Below are 20,204 nucleotides of genomic sequence, written 5' to 3'. Positions count from 1 at the left end.
ACGTGTCATTTGACATAAGCACCTATAGGTTTTTTTTTCTTTTGGTGGTGGGGCAACCACATTGATAATTGCCTTATGAGATTGTTACAAAGTGAATATCACCATTTCTTCACAGAGCAGGACCAACTACCTGAGACTGATGAAGTACCAGGGGTGCAAACATGGAGCACTCGCCAAGCAGCAGAAGCTGAAAATTGGGATGGCATCAGAAGTGCAATCTTTCAGGATGTTGTTACTGCTCATGCGGTACCGCCACCTGGTGAGTTGCTTGCACCTAATATTTTCCAAAGTTTAGAGCCGTTTTGTCGTCAGTTATCCCGCGCCCCGTTGGGCTATAATTTGGCGGACCCTACCGGTCCCATGGTTGGGAGGGGTGGAGGTCGCCCCCCCCCCCCCTAAGATCTCTGAAAGTTACCGACCGACTAGGAAATCCAAACGGTGTTTGATAGCCCCACGGGGAACTGTAAAGTCGGTCATTCATATTTTAGGGATGAAAATATTTTCCCCATTAGGTGTGATTTGCCACCAAAAAGTCTGAAAAATGGAACACTGCTGCGTGGTTTAGAACGGCTACAAATTGAGTTTGACTATTTGACGTCATATATTTTGAGTAGTTTTTTTTTTTCACAATAGCTTTGCCAAAAAAATGCTGTCTAGCTCAAATTTTGCATCTCAATAGCATACCAATATTTCTGTAACTATATGTTACAGAAATATTGGTATGCTATTGAGATGCAAAATTTGAGCTAGGAAAAAATTCCGGTTTTTCAAGCTTTTTATTTTTTTATTTTGGGGTCCAACAAAATAAAAAAGCATTCAAGTTTTGTGGTCAAAATAAGAATTTGAGATATAATTTTTACAGCCCTGTTAATCCTGCACCTTTTTGATGCTGAACATTTTCTCCATTTTTCAAAACTGTAAGTGTGACAGCGCATCCCGCAAATCCTTTTTTTGTCGAAAATGGCATGACATTTCGTCGCTCTGACGTCATTTGTGACCAACCTATCATAAGGTCTGGAATTTTTCGTCACAGGGTTTGAAATTGATGCTCGGATAAGTCCTGGAAGTTTGGTGGCGATATCTGCTATACTTATGGAGATACCGACTGAAAAGTAGAGGGGAGGGCCGTTTCACTCCCCCCCCCCCCTTATGGGGAGCGGGATAAATCGGGTCTGTGATAACTAGGTATGCCTCCCTGATCCTAGGATATTGATACAAGCTGAAATTAAAAGTCAATCAAACCAGACCGTCCTAATGATCGGTCCGCTCACCGCTGTCATATGACCACAGCAGAAGATCCAGCCATCACACCAGGGCCCTGTTTCACCGGTGATAGCAGCACGCTGCTATTACACGCAGATTACACGTGTCAAATTGGGTTTCCATGGAAACATCAACAAACCATGACGCCGTCAATCTGTGTGATGTCATCAAATATTGCTGCTAACATCTTCACGGCCGTGCGATCAAACAAATGTATCAAACGCAATTCAACGAGACAGCAACTCTGTTCCAAACGCAGCTCACGGATTACACAAATCGTCATTAGTGTGACCTCATCACATTACGTCAGCTCGCGCAATTTGATAGTAGCGTGCTGCTATCACCGGTGAAACAGGGCCCAGACTAGTCGGTTGTGGCGACGGCAGCGCCACTGCGGCCGTTCGCTGAACCTCCAGTTCCCCATTGTAGGTTCTAGGTGGTGGTTGTTGGTGGGTAGGCCGGCCGGCCCGCTGCACGTCTCTGCCCGTAACAGCATGCACATTGCACTCGTTCGTTTTGTTGGGTTAGGCCCTTGCGGTTCATTGAGACCATTGCAGAGCTGGAAGGATGATGGGAATTAGGGGGAGACATTGGTCTGGGCAGGCTCCCTAGGGCCTAGTGAGTCACCCGGGGATGAGCCCGTCCCAAAGGACCGGCCGACCAGCCCCTTACAAATGCACCCGGCTACGGGTGTGCTGCCTTAGGAGCTGCGGTGCGCTCCAATGGGAGCCGGCCGCATTGGATTAAGTTGCCTGTCTAGCCCAGATCGGGGGTTGCGGCGTGGAGGAGAAAGATTTGATTATCCTGAGGAAAGAAATGATGGAACAGGTGCCACTCGTTCACCAGCATTGCCACCATTTCTCAAAACAGATGTAAATGATTTCAGGTTTTTTAACTCGTTGTTGCAATGACCCACTTTTGTGTATTCATATGCTGATAGTGATTACCTCCTTCAATCAACACCTTATTTATGCGATTTATGTCAATATTCACAATGTTTAAGTATTGCCTGGCTGAAAAAGAAATGACAACTGAGTGAAGCACTTGCTGTTCTGAATTTTGGAGTTGATTTGTCATGGTATATAACCTGCAGATATTTTTATGGCGATATATCTTCCCTTAATTTACTCGCTGCTCGTACTACTGATACAAGTAGCAATGTCTCATTATGTCATGCTTTCCAGGATCGTTGTGCTCCATCTGCGGTAGTGGTGCCAGCGTGATGTGCGACAACTGTCCCGTACTTGCCTTGTGCCGAGACTGTGATGTAGGGCGGCATACATCACAGCCGTTCCATCGTCGGCGGCATTGGACGCGTGGATTTCTGGAGGCATTGCATCCTAGCGTTACTGTCTCGGCAACTGGTGAATACTCGGAGTTTGGTAAGCTGCATTTTTATGTGTTTTTTGCTTTCACGCAAGAATCCCTTGCATCATATCGTCATTGGCGGATCTAGACTTGCGTTTTTTAGGGGGGGGGGTGGATAATCAAATCAAAGCTGTGGATCAAATCCAATGGCGTAGTGACGTCTTTCGATTTTTTTCTTTTCAGCGCCTCTTCTACCCTTGCATGGATCACAGAAACAGTGCTTCCGCTGCAGTGGGCAATGCGACCTTCGAGCCTCTTCGTCAACAGTCATTGTCATCACCTTGCAAGGTACGCTAACGCGGCTGTCTGCGTGCTCACATTGGCTGTCTTACATTGAAGAGAGTTTGCATCAATGCAACTGTTATGTTTAAATATTCGTGCCTCGCATACGACGAACACCAACTGAATATTGAAAATATCTTTTCTCATCGAAATCTGCAACCCTAGCCCATGGGTCATTCGGGTCCATGACGTCATAATAGGCAGGGGCAAGTGTCTGGCTCCGGGCCTTCAAATATTTAATGTTTTACTGCATTTACTGCATTACGGCATTTTCGTCGACTTTCTGTCCAAAAAATGTTCAAGCCAGCCATTTGTCCAAAGATATTCGAAAACAACGCAATAATTAACACTCAGCACTGTCATTAAAGTTCTTTTTAATGTACTTTTAGCCGTCCAGAAGCTATCATATCGAGAGCCTGAGCTGAGCTGTCAATCAATGCTATTCACGATTTTGTTTCCGATACCAAGTTCCGATTGACACCACTTAAGTGAATGACATTTTTTGAGCCAGGGATATTCCAGTGACAGATAACGTACGTAATAAGTCGTCAATTAAAGAGCAGTGAAGTTCATGTACATGTAACGTTCAGCTCAGCACCCTGTACGGGTTCTCCAATGCGCGACCTTTCCGTCTGACACAAATATCAGCTCTGTTGCGTCCGATCAAGGGTCTGAACTGGGGCTGTGTTTTTAGCTTTTATCTTTTACCCACACGTCTTGTAAGGAGTCGTATGAATTCTCTCGTTTTTTTTCGCGAATGGCTCGCGTTAAAAGCAGTGGATCACGGCGACTCTTTCAGTACTAGTTAGCAAGTTGATCGATTTGACATGTCCTCCGAAAAGAAATGTCCGTGTTATGTCACGTCATTGAGTTATGCCCAGGCTCCACTATGCGATTTTCCGTGCAATTTTGCGGTAATGCGAGAATGCGATGCCCTTGGCGGTGCCCAAAAACTATTCATCTAGTGCAAACGGATGCGCTGAGCCACACTGCGGAAATTGCATAATTAAATGTCACGCAATGCGTTCTCTCGCATCTGAGTCAATTTTCTTGCAGTATGAAACGGAGGCATTTCCCCTCTCCCTGAGACCCTTTTGGGGTTTAGACGAGTACTTTATCTCGGATATGAGCTAGCTAGGCCGGATGACCTGACTTAGTGACTGATCTCAGCGGTCTTTTTGAGCCTCAGGCATCACCAAACTCATTTTTGCCTTTCTTACGGAGCGAGCGAAGTGAGCGTATTCTTTCTTAAACATAAATTTCTGAGTATGAGTGGCCGACCGGCCGTGCGGACGCTTTTGCGAGGCTTATATCTCAGCAACCACTTGACCGATTTACATGCGGTATTTTTTGTAGGGTAGCTTCATTCCTTCTACCAAGGATTGGACTGTTTCTGATGCATGTGGGTGACCCGTTATATTGTACACGTGTACGTGACACGTGCAAAACGAAGAGGTGTCAGTTTTGTAACAGTTGCAATATCTCGGTAACTGCTGGGCCGATTGCGCTGAAACCTGGCATACAAGTAGACACCCACTAGGCAATGCATATCCATGTGCCACAGTTGGGTTTCTGCTGCACATGCGCACGTGCGGGGATCGATTCCAGTTCTCGAGAACGGCTGAACCGATTGCGCTGAAATTCGGTATATCGCTAGGGACCGGTTAGTAGGGTGCTGTGCACAAGTTTATTGGAGGTACCTCCTCGCATTTCGCACGTGGAAGGCCTGCTCTCTCGCTCGCTCCGTTGGTCGCCCCAAAAGGCGTTTTACTGACCAGTAAAACGCCTTTTGGGCGAAGAACGAGCGAGCGAGATAGTGAGCCCTGCACGTGTGCAAGGGCGAGAGGGTACTTCCAACGGGCTTGTGCAAAGCACCCTTCTAACCGGTCGCTAGCGGCGGTGTGCCAAATTTGAACACAATCGGCCCAGCCGTTCCTGAGATCTGGAAGCGGTATTCTGCACGTGCGCACGTGCAAGCGGGGTCCAAACTGACTTTTGCACGGTACCCTTCTAACTGGTCCCCAACCGTGTACCAAATTTGAGCGCAATCGGCCCAGCCGTTCTCGAGATCTGGGAGCGCCCCCTGCACGTGCGCACGTGCTGTAGCACCCCAACCTTAACACATGCAGATGAATTATCTAATGGAGACCTGGCTGTGTACCGAGTTTCAATTCAATCGGCCCAACCATGAATAATTTTGAGCGTGTCGTGAAACAACAGAGCGCCTAAAAGTAAAGTTTAGCTGAGAACGAACTTTAAGGACACTCTATTTGCTTGTATTGTATTGTATTGTATTGATATCTTTGTGGGATCCAAACAATGTTGGCTTTTACCACCACCGTGTCAAGTTACATACAGACAAAGGTAAACAGAGTGAGACTAGCAAACACGCTTGTAAAAAGAGTATTAAAAATAGAAACCCGACTTCTAATTGCCATTTTAAAAACCACCACCGTTGGCTAGAAATAGTAGGTATGAACACATAGTTGATGGTCGGTAAAACATTACAGCAAAAGGCCAAAATAAAACCCATAAAAGGGGATCGTATAACTCGGTCTGCGTACATCACTGTATCAGTCTATGTCTAGCTTATATTATTTACATGCCCACTCTAAAGCAGACATGTGTCTTAATATTTTCCATGTTTATTTCCAGGTCGATTTGATCTTCACCTTCCGATGTGGTCATGCTCGTTGTGCAACAATGATCAAGAAGTCGAGCACGTCGACCTGGTGCGATGCGGCTTTTATCGAGCATCCCCTGTCCGGCTCTGTACCGTCGTCCATGAAGCCGTGTTCATCACGTGGCAGGAACTAAGGAGCCACTCTCCAGGAACTTCGCTTACTGCGTTCGTCGCGGCGCTCCAGGAACTCGGGAAACGCTATGGCTGCGTAAGTAAAATTATACAGACCATTACCATGGATGAAGTAATACTGGATTGGTGTCTTGGCAGTTTTTTTGCGACGAGTTCAGGCTTGCCATCTTGCTTACCACTACCTAACGATAATTCAGATGGCAGGCCTGTTCCGAATGCCCATCCAGCTTGCCACTACCTAACGATAATTCTCTGCAGGCCTGATCCCAATGTCGCGGATTCCTGTGGTAATTTTCACGAGACACCAATCCACTATTATCTAATCGATGCCTTTACACCATGGCCCCTGTCTAGATCGGCACGTGGGCCACGTAGCGACATGCGGTAAGCGGTAATCGAAAGAGTGTCGAGCGGTAAGCGGCAATCGAAAGTGCGTCAAAAATAATGGCGGAAAATTTTCGGTCATTTTTAAGGACAGGATAAATTTCGCGCCGCGATTTTCCTGCTATTTATGAAAAACCTCAGGGGGGCGGACCCCCCCCCCCCCACCCACCCACACCCACACGCACACACCTCCCCCTCCCCACCCAACCCTCGGTGCATGGTTAACCACGAGTCGGTTATTGCTGCTTTTTGACGCTCAATTCCAAGTTTACGAGTCCTTATACATCTATGAATGCGTATCAAGGTAACTCCACTACACGGGTTACACGGGTAGATTAAATTCGCGTGAGACAGTTGTCAGTCTTCACCACACCTCGTCACACAACGTTAAATGTAGTAACGTAATTTGCTTGTTTTCAGCGAGGACCCGTCGACCTTGAGCGTCTGGAGAAGGCATTCACCGAATGGACATGCGTGCAGTTTGAGCTTCAAGGCCTCCAGGGCTCAGACTACATGGAGTGTGAAGCTTGCGGAGCGGATCCCAAGTGCGTCCATTTAGATGGCAACGCTAAACTGTACCGGTATCGGTCATCAGGAAGCAGCGAAGTGTCGTCAGCCTACCATGTGGGAACGTTCATCGCGGACAAAACGGCCGTCGATGCACATGTAACAAAGCTGAGCGGTGTGACAAAGGTCAGTGAAACAGACTTTCTGCGGAGCGAGCGGAGTGAGCGAAGTCTTACGTAGAATAACAGAAAATGTTGAGTATGAGCGGCCGGACGGCCGGCCTGCCATGGTCACGCTTTTGCGAAGCTTATATCTTCGCAACCACTGGACCGACTTACTTGCTGTAATTTTTTATAGGGTAACTTCATTCCGTCTGATCTATTACCGATGAATGTGGGTGACCCCTTATGCACGTGCACACGTGCAGGGTGCCGCTTCCAGATCTCGAGAATGACTGGGCCGATTGCGCTCAAATTTGGTACATCCCTAGAGACCGGTTAGTAGGGTGCCGTGCTCAAGCCAGTACCCCCCCCCCCCGCAATTCCGCACCTGCAGGGCTCACGCTCTCCCTCGCTCCGTTCGTTGCCCCCAAAAGGCGTTTTTCTGGTTATAAATGGTTGAGTTACTGAAAATTTGTATAGAATATACTCGTTTTGTGGATTCCCCCCATAGCGTATTGTGCTTGGTGGTAACGTTGCTCAATATCATTAATTTTGGTAATTTATATCTTTCGTCAATTCACAAATTCATTCAAATTCGTATGTCGTTGGATGTAAGCAATGGTATGTTTAAGCATCGTTAGTAATATTATTGTGATGAAAAATGGCCTTATGCTCATGATATAATATGGTGAAGTTGAATTGAAATAAGATAAAAAAAAATCATCTAATATATTTCGACTTGCGTCGTCTTCGGAATGTACATTTTCATAATTGTCGGCGAACAAATTCAAATCACTTCATATAGCGTGCAACTTTTTTGTGACATCTCTAGCTATGATAAATATTAGGAAAGCACTACCTACCTTTAATAGATATGATGAAAAGTTATGCATCATTGCCTGAATAGTACATACATATCATAAACAATATCTATAATGCATAACATTAAAACAAGTGTTCTTTGTTTGGCATGTCGAACTAATATAAACAAATAGCAAATGTTATAAACATAAATGTTATAAACTTAAAACTAATATAAACATAATAGCAAATGTTTGTGTTTATATTAGTTCGACATGCCAAACAAAGAACACTTGTCTTAATGTTATGCTTATAGATATTCTTTATGATATGTACTATTCAAGCAATGATGCATAACTTTTCATCATATCTATTAAAGGTAGTGCTTTCCTAATATTTACCAGTATAACGCCTTTTGGGGCGACTAACGGAGCGAGCGAGAGGGTGGGCCTTGCACGTGCGAAATTTCGAGGGGGTACCTCCAACTGAATTGTGCACGGCACCTTACTAACCGGTCTCTAGCGATGTGCCAAATTTGAGCACAATCGGCCCAGCCGTTCTCGAGATCTGGAAGCGGCACCCTGCACGTGCAAAATGGGTCCCAACTGACTTGTGCACGGCACCCTACTAACTGGTCCCTAACCGTGTACCAAATTTGAGCGCCATCGGTCCAGCTGATCTCGAGATCTGGAATGGGCCCCAGCAGCACCCCAACTCTGGCACATGGATATGCAGTGCCTGGTGGGTGCCTACCTACATGCCAACTTTCAGCGCAATCGGCCAAGTAGTTACCGAAATATTGCAACAATTGCAAAACTGACACCTCTTCGTTTTGCACGTGGCAAGTGCATAAGGGGTCACCCACATGCATCGGGAATAGTCCAATACTTGGTAGAAGGAATGAAGCTACCCTACAAAAATTACCGCATGTAAATCGGCCAAGTGGTTGCTGAGATATAAGCCTCGCAAAAGCGTCCGCACGGCCGGCCGGCCGGCCGCTCATACTCAGAAATTTCCGTTAATCTAAGGAAAGACTCCGCTCGCTTCGCTCGCTCCGTAACAAAAATGTTGCACGCTATTTGATGTGATTTGAATTTGTTCGTCGACAATTATGAAAATGTACATTCCGAAGACGACGCAAGTCGAAGTATAGAAATATTTTTTTTTTTGTCATTTCAATTCAACTGCACCATATTATATCATGAGCATAAGGTCATTTTTCATCACCATAATACAAATTCGCATGTTTTAATTTGAAGACTATAATACTATTTTTATAGTTACTTCAATCGCGCAACACTGCTCAATAAAAAAGAAAAAGAAATGGAACTGAGGTGTTTTTATTACCATTTATGTATGTTTTGCAGACCAGTAACCGCTGTGGGCTGTCATCGTGGGCTGCTGGGCGGAACAACCCTGAAAAACCGCCGTCGAAACGGTCTCAAGACGAAACTGGACTGATTGTGGCGACCTGCCGTCACAGTGTCATCTTGGCGGGATGCAACATGTATCGCGGGGAGTCGTATGCCTACAGTCATTATTTACACCAATCGCGATTCCCAGCCGTCAAGTATTATGCAAGCGACATAGTGTGTAAATACTGGCCCTGGACTCAGCGTGTTTCGAGGCGTTGGCCTGAATACGACACCCATGGCTCGGAACCCTTCCTTAGCGTCATGCACGCTACTGGCCATGCTTACTACTGCCAGGTTTGTGGATTTTTATTTCCTCTGTTTGTTCACTGCCGCTTTACCAACCAACGCCAGATAGCTGGTTTGCCCGAGAATAGGTTTACAGCACCAACATAATGGATTCCAGCATCACTTGTGCAAACATTGTTCAGTTTTACTATTTCTGGCACAAATATTCGGCATGCCCACGAATGCCATAAAGCCCCTCATTCTGGAATCTTGTTCATGTTTGATCAGTACGCTATTTTTTTAAAGCCAGACTACATTTTAAAAATGTATGTGTTTGATTTTCCTCTTTTGCTGTGTTGGTCTTAATGATCATTTTCGCATCGCCACCATGACTCGAATGCTATTTTTAATCCGAATTTCAAATAGCAAAGTAATGCTCACCTGGAATACACAGCTGCAGCGTTTGACTGCGAATTGGCTTGAGAAAACTATGTTTTGTAGCCTTTTCAAAACATTTTGTTTCGTTTTTCTTCAGATCACATTTGGCGGCTTCTGGCGTGAAGGCTCTGGGTGGTCGGTCATGGAAACGACCGAAATCGCAAACGCGTTCCTGAGCCGAGCGTGCAACACGACGAAGTACATGACCTCAGCACAGAGGAACGACGCGCTCACCGACATGGTGCTGAAATACAACGAGGAAAAGCACCGACGCATGCCAACCCTCTTGATCCGCAAGATGAAGGAGGCAGAAAGGAGGATCCCGATGCTCCAGTCCCAGCTCGACACCGCCCTGCGAGAAAACGGCATCTCTTCGGACCATATCAACTCTCTGGTCGACGAACTGCGAAACCTCGCAGCATCTCTCAGCAGCAGAGACGTCCAGTCACACGGAGGCAACCTGGAAAATGCCATCGAGATGGTAAGCGATAGCGTGAGAGTTCGCCACGCAGCCACAACGAACGCAGCGAGCACTGCGAAGGGCAGGGCGCGATACCGCAGGCTCGTATCTGCCGACAAGCTGAAGCTATCTAAGCTCTTGGCCCAATACGAACGGGAAAATGGTACGACCATCGAGATGACGGAGGCTGTTGAGGGCGTCTTTCCCTGGCACGTCCAGACTGGAAATGCCAGTGGAATTGCGCTTTCACTGTCAGCGAAACGTGCCGTCTGCGACTTGCACATGCGTCTGGAACGATCACGCGAGGAGTTAGAAATCGTTCAAGAAGAAATGCTTAACCTGGTCGCTCATTCAAAGGACGTCGTGGACCGGCTTTGCCATACCCTCACGGTACGTTTTATTTGGCTACCAGGTACTTTAACTGTGCATATCGTGGCGTTTACATTAGATCTTGCTGGATCGCGCCATCCTACTGTTATTGAATAATGTATATTATTACATGACCCGTAAGATAACGGGGTGTGTAATGATTTTGACTTTTGGTCGCAATTTTCAGAGCTAATTTCCTTCTGAAGGAATACATATCTTTGTTAGTGACACCATGGCAACGGCCAAAGTAATTGGTGCGTGTTTGAATCTTTTTTCAATTTTCTTCTTAGTGGCAACATATTTAACGATATTTATCAGCGAGTTGGGATAGGCCATGGAATAAAACGAATACTGCATGGGATAGGGACAATTAAAAATACTGCCCTCTGTGACACCACTGTAGCCCTCGGGCGAAGACCTAAACAAGCATTATTGCCCTCGTCCACGAGGCGAAGGTCTTCACCCTCGGGCTACTCTGACGTCACATCGGACAATGATTCTTACTATTGCCCGTTTCCCCTACAACATTCATATAATATCCCATTGTTGTCGTGTCTGGTTCAATTTCACACATTCGTTACCAGGTCGTGACGAACCAGATTGCGCGCCCAGAAGAAGAGCGAGAGGCTGTCCTGGAGCCGGTCGCAGCTGGTGACCGTTACTCACTCAGGCTTGAGTCAACCCCTGTACTGCACGGTCTTCAGGCCCTATTAACTGAAGCCGTCATACAGCGGGGACTCTACCTGGAAGAGGCCTCTTCTGTCTTACGAACATACCTCACGCCAGGTATTGTTCTGTTCCTAATATGCTTTTCATTATTTATTACCTATGATAGTTACAAAATGTTTTGTTTAAGCATATATATAACATAAACAGTGGACACCTTTATCCAAAAACATTTGCGTTTTAAATGGAATGACATATTTTCCACCATCCTGCATTCTTTCTCTTAATTTTAGCGTGCCAGCCCACGATTCAAGCAGTATGCTGGCCCATCAGCGACTCTGATCCGGCGGAGATAATCGTCATACGAGCACAACCACTTAAAGCCAATTGGCTATTGGTTTGCGTTCTAGAGGAAATAGTGAACCGTTATTATCTCGCACCATAGACAGTGTTTACAATTCCTTCACATGCAAAGAGATAAAATCATCAGATGTCGTGTAACGATCTGTTAAACGTCTAGACGATTAACATACCTACTGTTCAACGTTATCTCTTGTTTTTTTTTATATCAAATATATTTTTGCCTTTAAGCGCCCGAAAGATATCAGTGGTACGAGATAAAATTATTAAACCGTTCGTAGGTAGAAAAATTTTGTAAACGTCTCGCCTTGTTCTACCTACTCGCGGTTTAATATATAATAAACTTCAGGCTTAGCAAGTTAAAATACAACGTGGAGAAGGCATTCACTTCTGCTCCATGATTTGTTCAGCGGGAAGGGATTATATTTAAAGGGTGGCTATATAAAAGACATGTTAAACCGCAAGTAGGTAAAACAAATCTTTTAAACGTCGAGCCGATAGGTGCGACTTTTAAAATATCTTTCTACCTAGAGCGAACCTACCTACCTAATTTTATCCGGTACCGCCGATATCTTTCAGGCGCTTAAGGGTAAAAATACATCGTACATAAAAAGTATGACATATTTTAGCAGAGGCCAAGAGAAGTAGTGACGGATAGAGCTTTGAAAAAACGATCAAGGCAAAGTAATGTCTGAAATTGACAAGCTCATCGAAGATGAGGTCTCAAAGTCAACTAAAAAAACGGAAAGTGATGTTTTACTGCGTTTTACTGCGAACACCAGCGAAAATATCTTGAGGCGGTCAAATGACTGAAATGTCTACGAGACGTTTTATAGTTCGTTTTTTTTTTTTAATTTGCTCCTCACTGTAAACGTCTTTTTGAACACAGCACGAGAATTGCTAGCTGACTTACTGAGAAAACTGGTTGGCGCACATTGGGCGCACATTGATTTCACCAGATTTCACAGACGATCAATTTCATCATATTTGTTTACTATTTCACAGACTCATAGCTCGTATTTGCCCATACCTACAGCTCCACAGTGATAGACGACTTCTCAGGAATTATGTCTGAACTAATTGATAAATTGCACGGCGTTTAACATTAACGTTACATCGTCGGTGTTCAAAACTTATTTTGAAAATATTATTATCTCCAGTACAATGTGCGCCAACCAGTTTTCTCAGTAATTCAGCTAGCAATTCTCGGGCTATGTTCAAAAAGACGTTTACAGTGAGGGGCAAGTAAAAAAAAAACGAACTATAACAGTTTGTTATCGTCACCAGACGTTTAACAAACTTATAGGTGCCTGTTTAACAAATCAGTTACACATAACACAACATCTAATAATTTTCTCTCTTAGCACGTGAGGCAATTGTAAACACCGTCTTCGGTGCGGGATAATACTGAAAATACAGCAACCACCTGACTTATTTGAACAGATTGACATCAACTTTTCAATGTTGTTTCAGAACATTCAGAAGAACATGCCTGACTGCTTAGAGGCGGCGGGGGCTACTGCCGATCATCCAGCTTCTGTGCGTTAGCGGCAACGAACTCCTCGCCTTGCTCGCCGCCACGCTGGATAGGCTATTTGTGTGACTCACGTTCAGGAGAATGGCGTCACACGTATGCCTAGCTCCTGTCTGTTGGTTACGGAGCGAGCGGAGTCATTCGTAGATTAACGGAAATTTCTGAGTATGAGCGGCCGGCCGGTCGTGCGGACGCTTTTGCGAGGCTTATATCTCAGCAACCACTTGACCGATTTACATGCGGTAATTTTTGTAGGGTAGCTTCATTCCTACCGAGTATTGGACTATTCCCGATGTATGTGGGTGACCCCTTATGCACGTGCCACGTCCAAAAACGAAGAGTTGTCCGTTTTGTAACAATGGCAATATCTCAGTAACTACTGGGCCGATTACGCTAAAAGTTGGCATGTAGGTAGGCACCCTTTAGGCAATGCATATCCATGTGCCACAGTTGGGGTGCTGCTGCACGTGCGCACGTGCAGGGGTCGATTCCAGATCTCGAGAACGAGAACGGATGAACCGATTGCGCTGAAATTTGGTACATGTTTATTGGTTAGGGAACGGTTAGTAGGGTGCAGTGCAAAAGTCAGTTGGGACACATTTTGCGCGTATGCACGTGCAGAGTCTCGAGAACGGCCCACCCTCTCGCTCGCTCCGTTGGTCGCCCCAAAAGGCGTTTTACTGGTAGTATTATGGGGCCGGACAGTCCAAGATTACTTGGACAGTCTGTCTGCTGCTGCCTATTGCAGTGTTACGGGCCGGGCAGACGTCCGCTGCTGTCTAGTGGAGTGTTAGAAAGTCAGTGCCGCGATATGTTTTAACCCTCGCATTTACAGGGCGTCTCATTAAGTTCGTTCTCACCCAAGTTTTACTGTTAGGGGTTCTCTGTCCTGCTGCGGGTCGGTTTGCTCTGCAGCTTTGCCATCCTGGACACCTGGTACGCGCGCACCGGGTACTGCCCAACTTCGCGCTGCAACGCAAGATCCAATTATACACTATAACTCAAAAACTACTCATCTGATAAGACTGAAATTGTTACTGGAGGATTCAGAGCCCCTGATTAGACCAATTGTCGTCAAAATCCAAGAGATGAGGGTGTCAAATTAGAAAAAAGTGGTAGGTACGATCTATCGTGGAATGCTCCAGCTTGGGACGGACGGGGAATGCGAGTCGGGGAGCATTCGTTTGGCTGTGGTTCATGTTAACCAGGGTATAATGTGCCAGTGTTCGAGGCGTCCAAGCATCGACGATAGTCCAAGATTCAGTCGAAAATACAGTGTTGTGATAGTGCACTCCTTGCGTTTCCCACGGATTTAATAGTCTATGCGGGTTTATCAACTGGCTACGAGAATGACATGGTTCCCATTTCCCAAGGCCATATGGTTCCTTGGGTTCTTCATTAGTTGTTTTTAATAATAGCGAACCGTGCTTGTCATATATGGCTACCTCGCTGATGGATGCATTGATTAGTTGAGCGACGGTGACTTCGATGAATAGGTACTACGGACGTTCTGAACAGTTTTTGTTTTGTGTTTGTTTTGTGTATTTTGTGTGCGTGTTTTTTCGTGTCCAATGTCAAACCTCCGTGGAAGATACGAGGCGTGTTTTTAAGCATCTGTGACTCGAAAGTGTACTCGGTCTTGCGGTGTTTGGCAATGACTTCTCCCCGGATATTTGCCTCGAGTGAAATTCATCAAATGTGGACACGTTTTTCTCCGAGACCGGTGGTGATAGTGTCGCATTTTGGATGGTTCAATCGCACCACAAAGCAGGCCGGAGAGACAGTATCGGTGTTTTTTGGCTCTCCTGAGCTATGCCAAAGTTGGCAGCGTGCAGCTGCGCTCACGTTGTTTTCGAGGAACCTCTGCTGTGTGTGTGCGAGAAAAAGTCATCAACATAATTCTCCTTCTTTGCGGATTAAAACCATCAAACACGTGAAACGATACGTATATTGGCAATGCTAGGAAGCTAAATGGAAACAAAGTGAAACACTAATACACGCTGAAAGAAAAAGAAAATACCGTTGGGATATGTATCCCAGAACAGAGACTAAAACAATGCCAGGAAAGTAATTAACCGTCTCAATCATCCCTTGGATAACGAATAACGCGAATAACGAATAACGCGATAATGAAAGGAGCCCCAGGAGCTAATCATTGGCTCCATTCCATATGATACTACTATAGTGTGTAGTCCGAAAAGGGTTAAATACAATTTAGATATATTTACTTAACACACACATCAAATAAAAGCGAGAGAAACTAATTAATCAGCCGAACGATCACACCGTGCCGCGAGCTGCTAGCCGAGAGTATTTCGAGGCGGCGCGACCTTGAACTGAAAGTAAACAATGCGGAGAAACCGCAACCAAATTGCAGGCACTACAGGCCCCCCCCCCCCCCCCCCCCAGAGCGGTGATGAGAAACACGAATCGGAGCCGGTCGACAAAAAAGGAGAGCCTGCACGACACAACGAAAGACGTCACTGTCCAACAAACGTCACACGGTATCGAGCGAGTCGTTTGACCTCCCGTCCAGCTCGAGTCCGCAAAATCGAACGCGGCGCCGGCACAGAGCAGGGCGCCGGGGGCGGTGCTGACGGCGGTCGGGGGGCACGCGCCGGGAGGGGCGGCTGACCCTCGGGCGGCGCGGCAGGAGTCACGGGCAGCACAGGCGTCACGGAGGGCACGCTAGGCGTCACGGGCGGCGCGGTAGGCGTCACGGGCAGCGCAGTATATGTAGTCAGTAGTGTAGTCCGAAAAGGGTTAAACAAATAAAAGCGAGAGAAACTAATTAATCAGCCGAACGATCACACCGCGCCGCGAGCTGCGAGCCAAGAGTATTTCGAGGCGGCGCGACCTTGAACTGAATGTAAACAATGCGGAGAAACCGCAACCAAATTGCTGGCACTACACTACCAGCCATTCAGAGCCCTTCCACTCGTGGGCACTTCAGAACGCGGCCATCCTCAGTTATCCACACAACAGTACTAGCAGTAACACCAGCTGGAGGGACGGATGGGGTTCGGATGGCGTTGGACTGGGGGGCTGGAGGGACGGATGAGGTTTGGATGGCGTTGGACTGGGGGGCTGGAGGGACGGATGAGGTTTGGATGGCGTTAGAGTGGCGGGCTGGAGGGACGGATGGGGTTCGGATGGCGTTGGAGTGGCGGGCTGGAGGGACGGATGAGGTTTGGATGGCGTTAGAGTGGCGGGCTGGAGGGACGGATGGGGTTCGGATGGCGTTGGAGTGGCGGGCTGGAGGGACGGATGGGGTTCGGATGGCGTTGGAGTGGCGGGCTGGAGGGACGGATGAGGTTTGGATGGCGTTAGAGTGGCGGGCTGGAGGGACGGATGGGGTTCGGATGGCGTTGGAGTGGCGGGCTGGAGGGACGGATGGGGTTTGGATGGCGTTGGAGTGGCTGGCTGGAGGGACGGATGTGGTTCGGATGGCGTTGGAGTGGCGGGCTGGAGGGACGGATGGGGTTCGGGTGGCGTTGGAGTGGCGGGCTGGAGGGACGGATGGGGTTCGGGTGGCGTTGGAGTGGCGGGCTGGAGGGACGGATGGGGTTTGGATGGCGTTGGAGTGGCGGGCTGGAGGGACGGATGGGGTTTGGATGGCGTTGGACTGGGGGGCTGGAGGGACGGGTGGGGTTTGGATGGCGTTGGAGTGGCGGGCTGGAGGGACGGGTGGGGTTTGGATGGCGTTGGACTGGGGGGCTGGAGGGACAAATGGGTTAGGGATGGTCTCGAAATGGGAGGGTGGCGGTGCCAGGAGCTCGGTCGCTTGATCGAGATGGGTTTGAGGGGGGGACTGGTCACCATCTTGATCCACGTCACCGGTGGAGGTAACAAAGGCGGTGGCAGAGGTGTCTGTAGCGGCTGTAGCGGCGGCTGCGACGGGCCTGACTGCAGATCCGGCAAAGGCGCACTTGCACTGCCCACACCGGAAGCTACCAAAGCCCCTCATTCCCAGGATGCTCTTGGGCTCCTTGGGCTGGGCCGGGTGCACTTGTAAGATCCCTGAGGGGAAAGTTTCGGTTATTAGAATTTACCGAACGTCCTTGATTTGAGTGGGTAGGTACCAACACTGTCACAACAAGCTGCGTTACAAAAAAAAAAATATCAAGCATATGGCATCTCAGGCTGATCGGTGCCAGATTGGATACCTTTCGCATTCTTAGGATTGACTGTTAGCAAAAAAACGTATAGGTACAGTGACACACATCCACAACCGATTGTTATTTGTGGCGAAAATAAATGGCAGAACTCACTATAATGCAGGCAACAGGTTGAATTACACACAATAACTGTATAATCGTCCAGGAAACTTACTCCGAGCGAACGTCCGCATCAGCGCCTCCTGGTACTCGTTAGGCACGCGCTTGTTCATCACAGAGTCCGTGAATGCGTCTTCCAAAACTTCGTCAGCAAACGTCTCGAAACGGAACGTTTGCCTTGAAGAGCTGGGGTGAAGACGTACGCCAAGAAGTGCAATGTGATGACCACTTCCTTGTAGGATGTGCACCTTAAACAAAAGATTCAGGCGTTCGTTACACATGCATACATTTTCCCCTTTATCATCCACCCATACGGCCTATTTTTTTTTTTTTTAAGAATCCGCTGTTCTAGCCCCTAGCCCCTAGGGGGTCAACACAGCCCATGTCCCTCGTTCTCAATAATTCTGAGTTGGCCTACGTTACGTTATTTTGAAGTTTTCGGTAACCCGTAGCTGTCGGTACCGTTTCGTAGCGATAATTGGGATGTTTCGGTAGCTAGTACGGAAAATAATAGAATAACGTAGGAACTACGAAATGGATTCCGTAGCAATTACAGGTTAGCTGTACATAATTTTTATTAACTGAGGTGCATAATTTTTTTCAGTTTACTCATATCGTCACCAGACCTCCGGCCGTTTACACGGATGTGAGACGCCTGCTATATGAATACCACTGAGTCTTTCTTCCGGCCGGACCGACACCGGGGATTTCCCACTGGGGAGTCCCAGGGAATTAATTCCCTGTCGGAAGTTCAGCGCATCTAGCGAGTAGCGCGTAGGCACCGCCGCACCGACGATGCTGCAAAGCCGGCGATCATTGTGCGCAGGCACGTATCCAGGATTTCGCTCAGGGGGGGGCGACAGCCGAGAAGGGCCCGGAGGTCAGCCAAAAGGGGCCCCACAGCGACTGCCTATCCTGGCGTGTAAAAATTCGAGAATGTCGAAAAAAACAGCAAATTTACGATAGAATTTGGCATTGTAAATGAAAATGCATTGTCTTGCGTTTCTCGACCTTGATAACATGTTTGCAGTTAGCTTCCGTTGAAGTTCGTTTTTGCAGTTCACTTCCGTTGAAGTTCGTTAACCCGCGCCCGGCCGGGGGGGGGGGGGGGCTGTTTGAACACCTCCTCTTTGCGGTTTTGCGTGGATATAAAAAAGAGGGATGAATCTTATCTACAGATATGAAAATTTTACACCCAGGTCGCTCAAGGTCAGGTCACCAGACCACGTCAAGTGACCTCACCTCAGAAAAGGTTAGAATGCTCTCCATAGCAACACCGACTGAACGATCGGCTTGAAACTTTTAGCGATTGATAAGAGTAGCAGTATGTATAAAATGATTATCTCGAAATTTGCATACCGGTGGTGACATAAGGTCAAGTCAATTTTTGCGCCTTCTCCATTAGGTTTTATAAATGGGAGAAAATCGAAAGGTGCCTCTTTTAGGCAAACGTCATCCTAGGCACCCTCAATCACCTGGTTACATAAAAAAATGACAACCTAAATCGGAAATTTGTACCCTTATGTCTATGGGGTCATCTCAGGTCACGAAACGTCTCCACAGCTTTTGACAATAGCATTTGTTAGAGACACGCTAGAGCGTTGAAAACACCTTAGATGTGTTCAGGCCTTATCGACGATACGGTTTGACGGATGTGCAACATGACCTTTCAGGTCAGGTCAACTTGAATTTAGTTCAAATTTTCTAAATGACCTGATAAGGTCAAATTATATGTAGTTCATTCGACGCGTCTCGACGAGAGTAACACGATGCTGACAAAAGAAATGTCGTGCCTTTTCCTGAGTCGAAAATTGTTAAAGAAAAAAAGTGTTTCATAAAAACGACTATTTTAAAAGTTTTTTCTCTCAAGAGGCTAAACCGTTAACCCGAGCACCGACGGGGGGGCTGTTATCCCCCCCCCCCTTGAGGTTATCGTGAATAGCGGGAAAACCGCGGCGCGTAGCGCCGCGAAATTTGGCATGACTATTTTCTCATTAATTTTACACATGGTGTGCAAGTTTGAACCTCCTAACTTTTAAGGTCAGATCACCAGGTTACTTCGAATGACCCAACCTCAAATCACTTTTTTGCAACTTTGTCACGTCGTGTCAGAGCTACAGTAGATAACGGAGTATGATTCGATGCGGATTGACGAGAGGATCACGATGGTGCCCTTAGTTTGTTCCTAGCTTGGCTAATTCGAAAGTTATTCGAGAAAAACTCTTCATATCTAGCGCCGCCATTTTGACTTTTTTACCCCTGTGACGTCATCTTTGACCTGATCTGGAAATGACCTAATTAAAAATTGTAGACCTTGTCCGTGCGTACCCCATGCCGTTTACCGCTTGTCGCTATCTTGCTTCGTTCTTGAGATCTCAGGGGGCGGGCGGTCATCCGCCCCCCCCCCCCGTCGGTTCTAAGTTGGCGCGGACCCCCGTCGGTGCGCGGGTTAATCGCAGGTCAATTCTGAGAACAGTTTACGGAAAAAACGTTAAAAGAACTATTGAATGCGTTTTTTTTTGTGGCGCTGCAGCTCTGTTTGTACCCGGGTTATGCGCCGGAGTTGTCAAACAATGTTGAAATAGGCAAAATGTGACCTTTGCTGACTTATGGTGACCTGACCTTTGACCTGACCTAGAAAATGACCGAGTTACTTTCGGCATGATTTTTTACGCTCTTCCGAATGCCACGTACGCTTACGTGTCGCTACGTGGCCCAGGAGCCGAGAGAGAGGGTGTTCAAACGCCTCCCCCACCGCCTGTCCCAAACGCCATCCGTGGCGCAACCATGGAGCTCATTTTGTTCGGAGAACTGTAAACAGGAGCAGCCCCATGAGGTCAGTCGAAAGGGTCCCATCATCGGCTGTTGCCTGTTCCTCG

General features: G+C 47.2%; 1 protein-coding gene across 2 annotated transcripts in view; it reads left to right on the top strand.

Annotated features, from left to right (window-relative positions):
• LOC122393759 overlaps window positions 1-20,204 on the top strand; it is a 35,661-nt gene that overhangs the window by 2,296 nt on the left and 13,161 nt on the right. Inside the window, exons 4-12 of one of the 2 annotated variants that reach the window (XM_043390093.1) lie at window positions 116-259; window positions 2,448-2,645; window positions 2,815-2,919; window positions 5,569-5,804; window positions 6,533-6,805; window positions 8,949-9,290; window positions 9,757-10,509; window positions 11,073-11,274; window positions 12,988-13,276. In XM_043390093.1, coding sequence (XP_043246028.1) covers window positions 116-259; window positions 2,448-2,645; window positions 2,815-2,919; window positions 5,569-5,804; window positions 6,533-6,805; window positions 8,949-9,290; window positions 9,757-10,509; window positions 11,073-11,274; window positions 12,988-13,010 — 2,276 coding nt within the window. In that variant the 3' untranslated portion in view covers window positions 13,011-13,276. Of the gene's footprint in view, window positions 1-115; window positions 260-2,447; window positions 2,646-2,814; window positions 2,920-5,568; window positions 5,805-6,532; window positions 6,806-8,948; window positions 9,291-9,756; window positions 10,510-11,072; window positions 11,275-12,987; window positions 13,277-20,204 lie in introns of those variants that run through there. The other variant, XM_043390094.1, reaches the window with a different exon arrangement.

This window comes from Amphibalanus amphitrite, unplaced genomic scaffold, assembly GCF_019059575.1.
Source record: "Amphibalanus amphitrite isolate SeventyFive unplaced genomic scaffold, NRLGWU_Aamphi_draft 000552F_arrow, whole genome shotgun sequence".
In the NCBI taxonomy this organism is placed as follows: Eukaryota; Metazoa; Arthropoda; class Thecostraca; order Balanomorpha; family Balanidae; genus Amphibalanus; species Amphibalanus amphitrite.
Note: the sequence above shows the minus strand (reverse complement) of the source record. Positions and strands in the feature narration are given on the sequence as shown.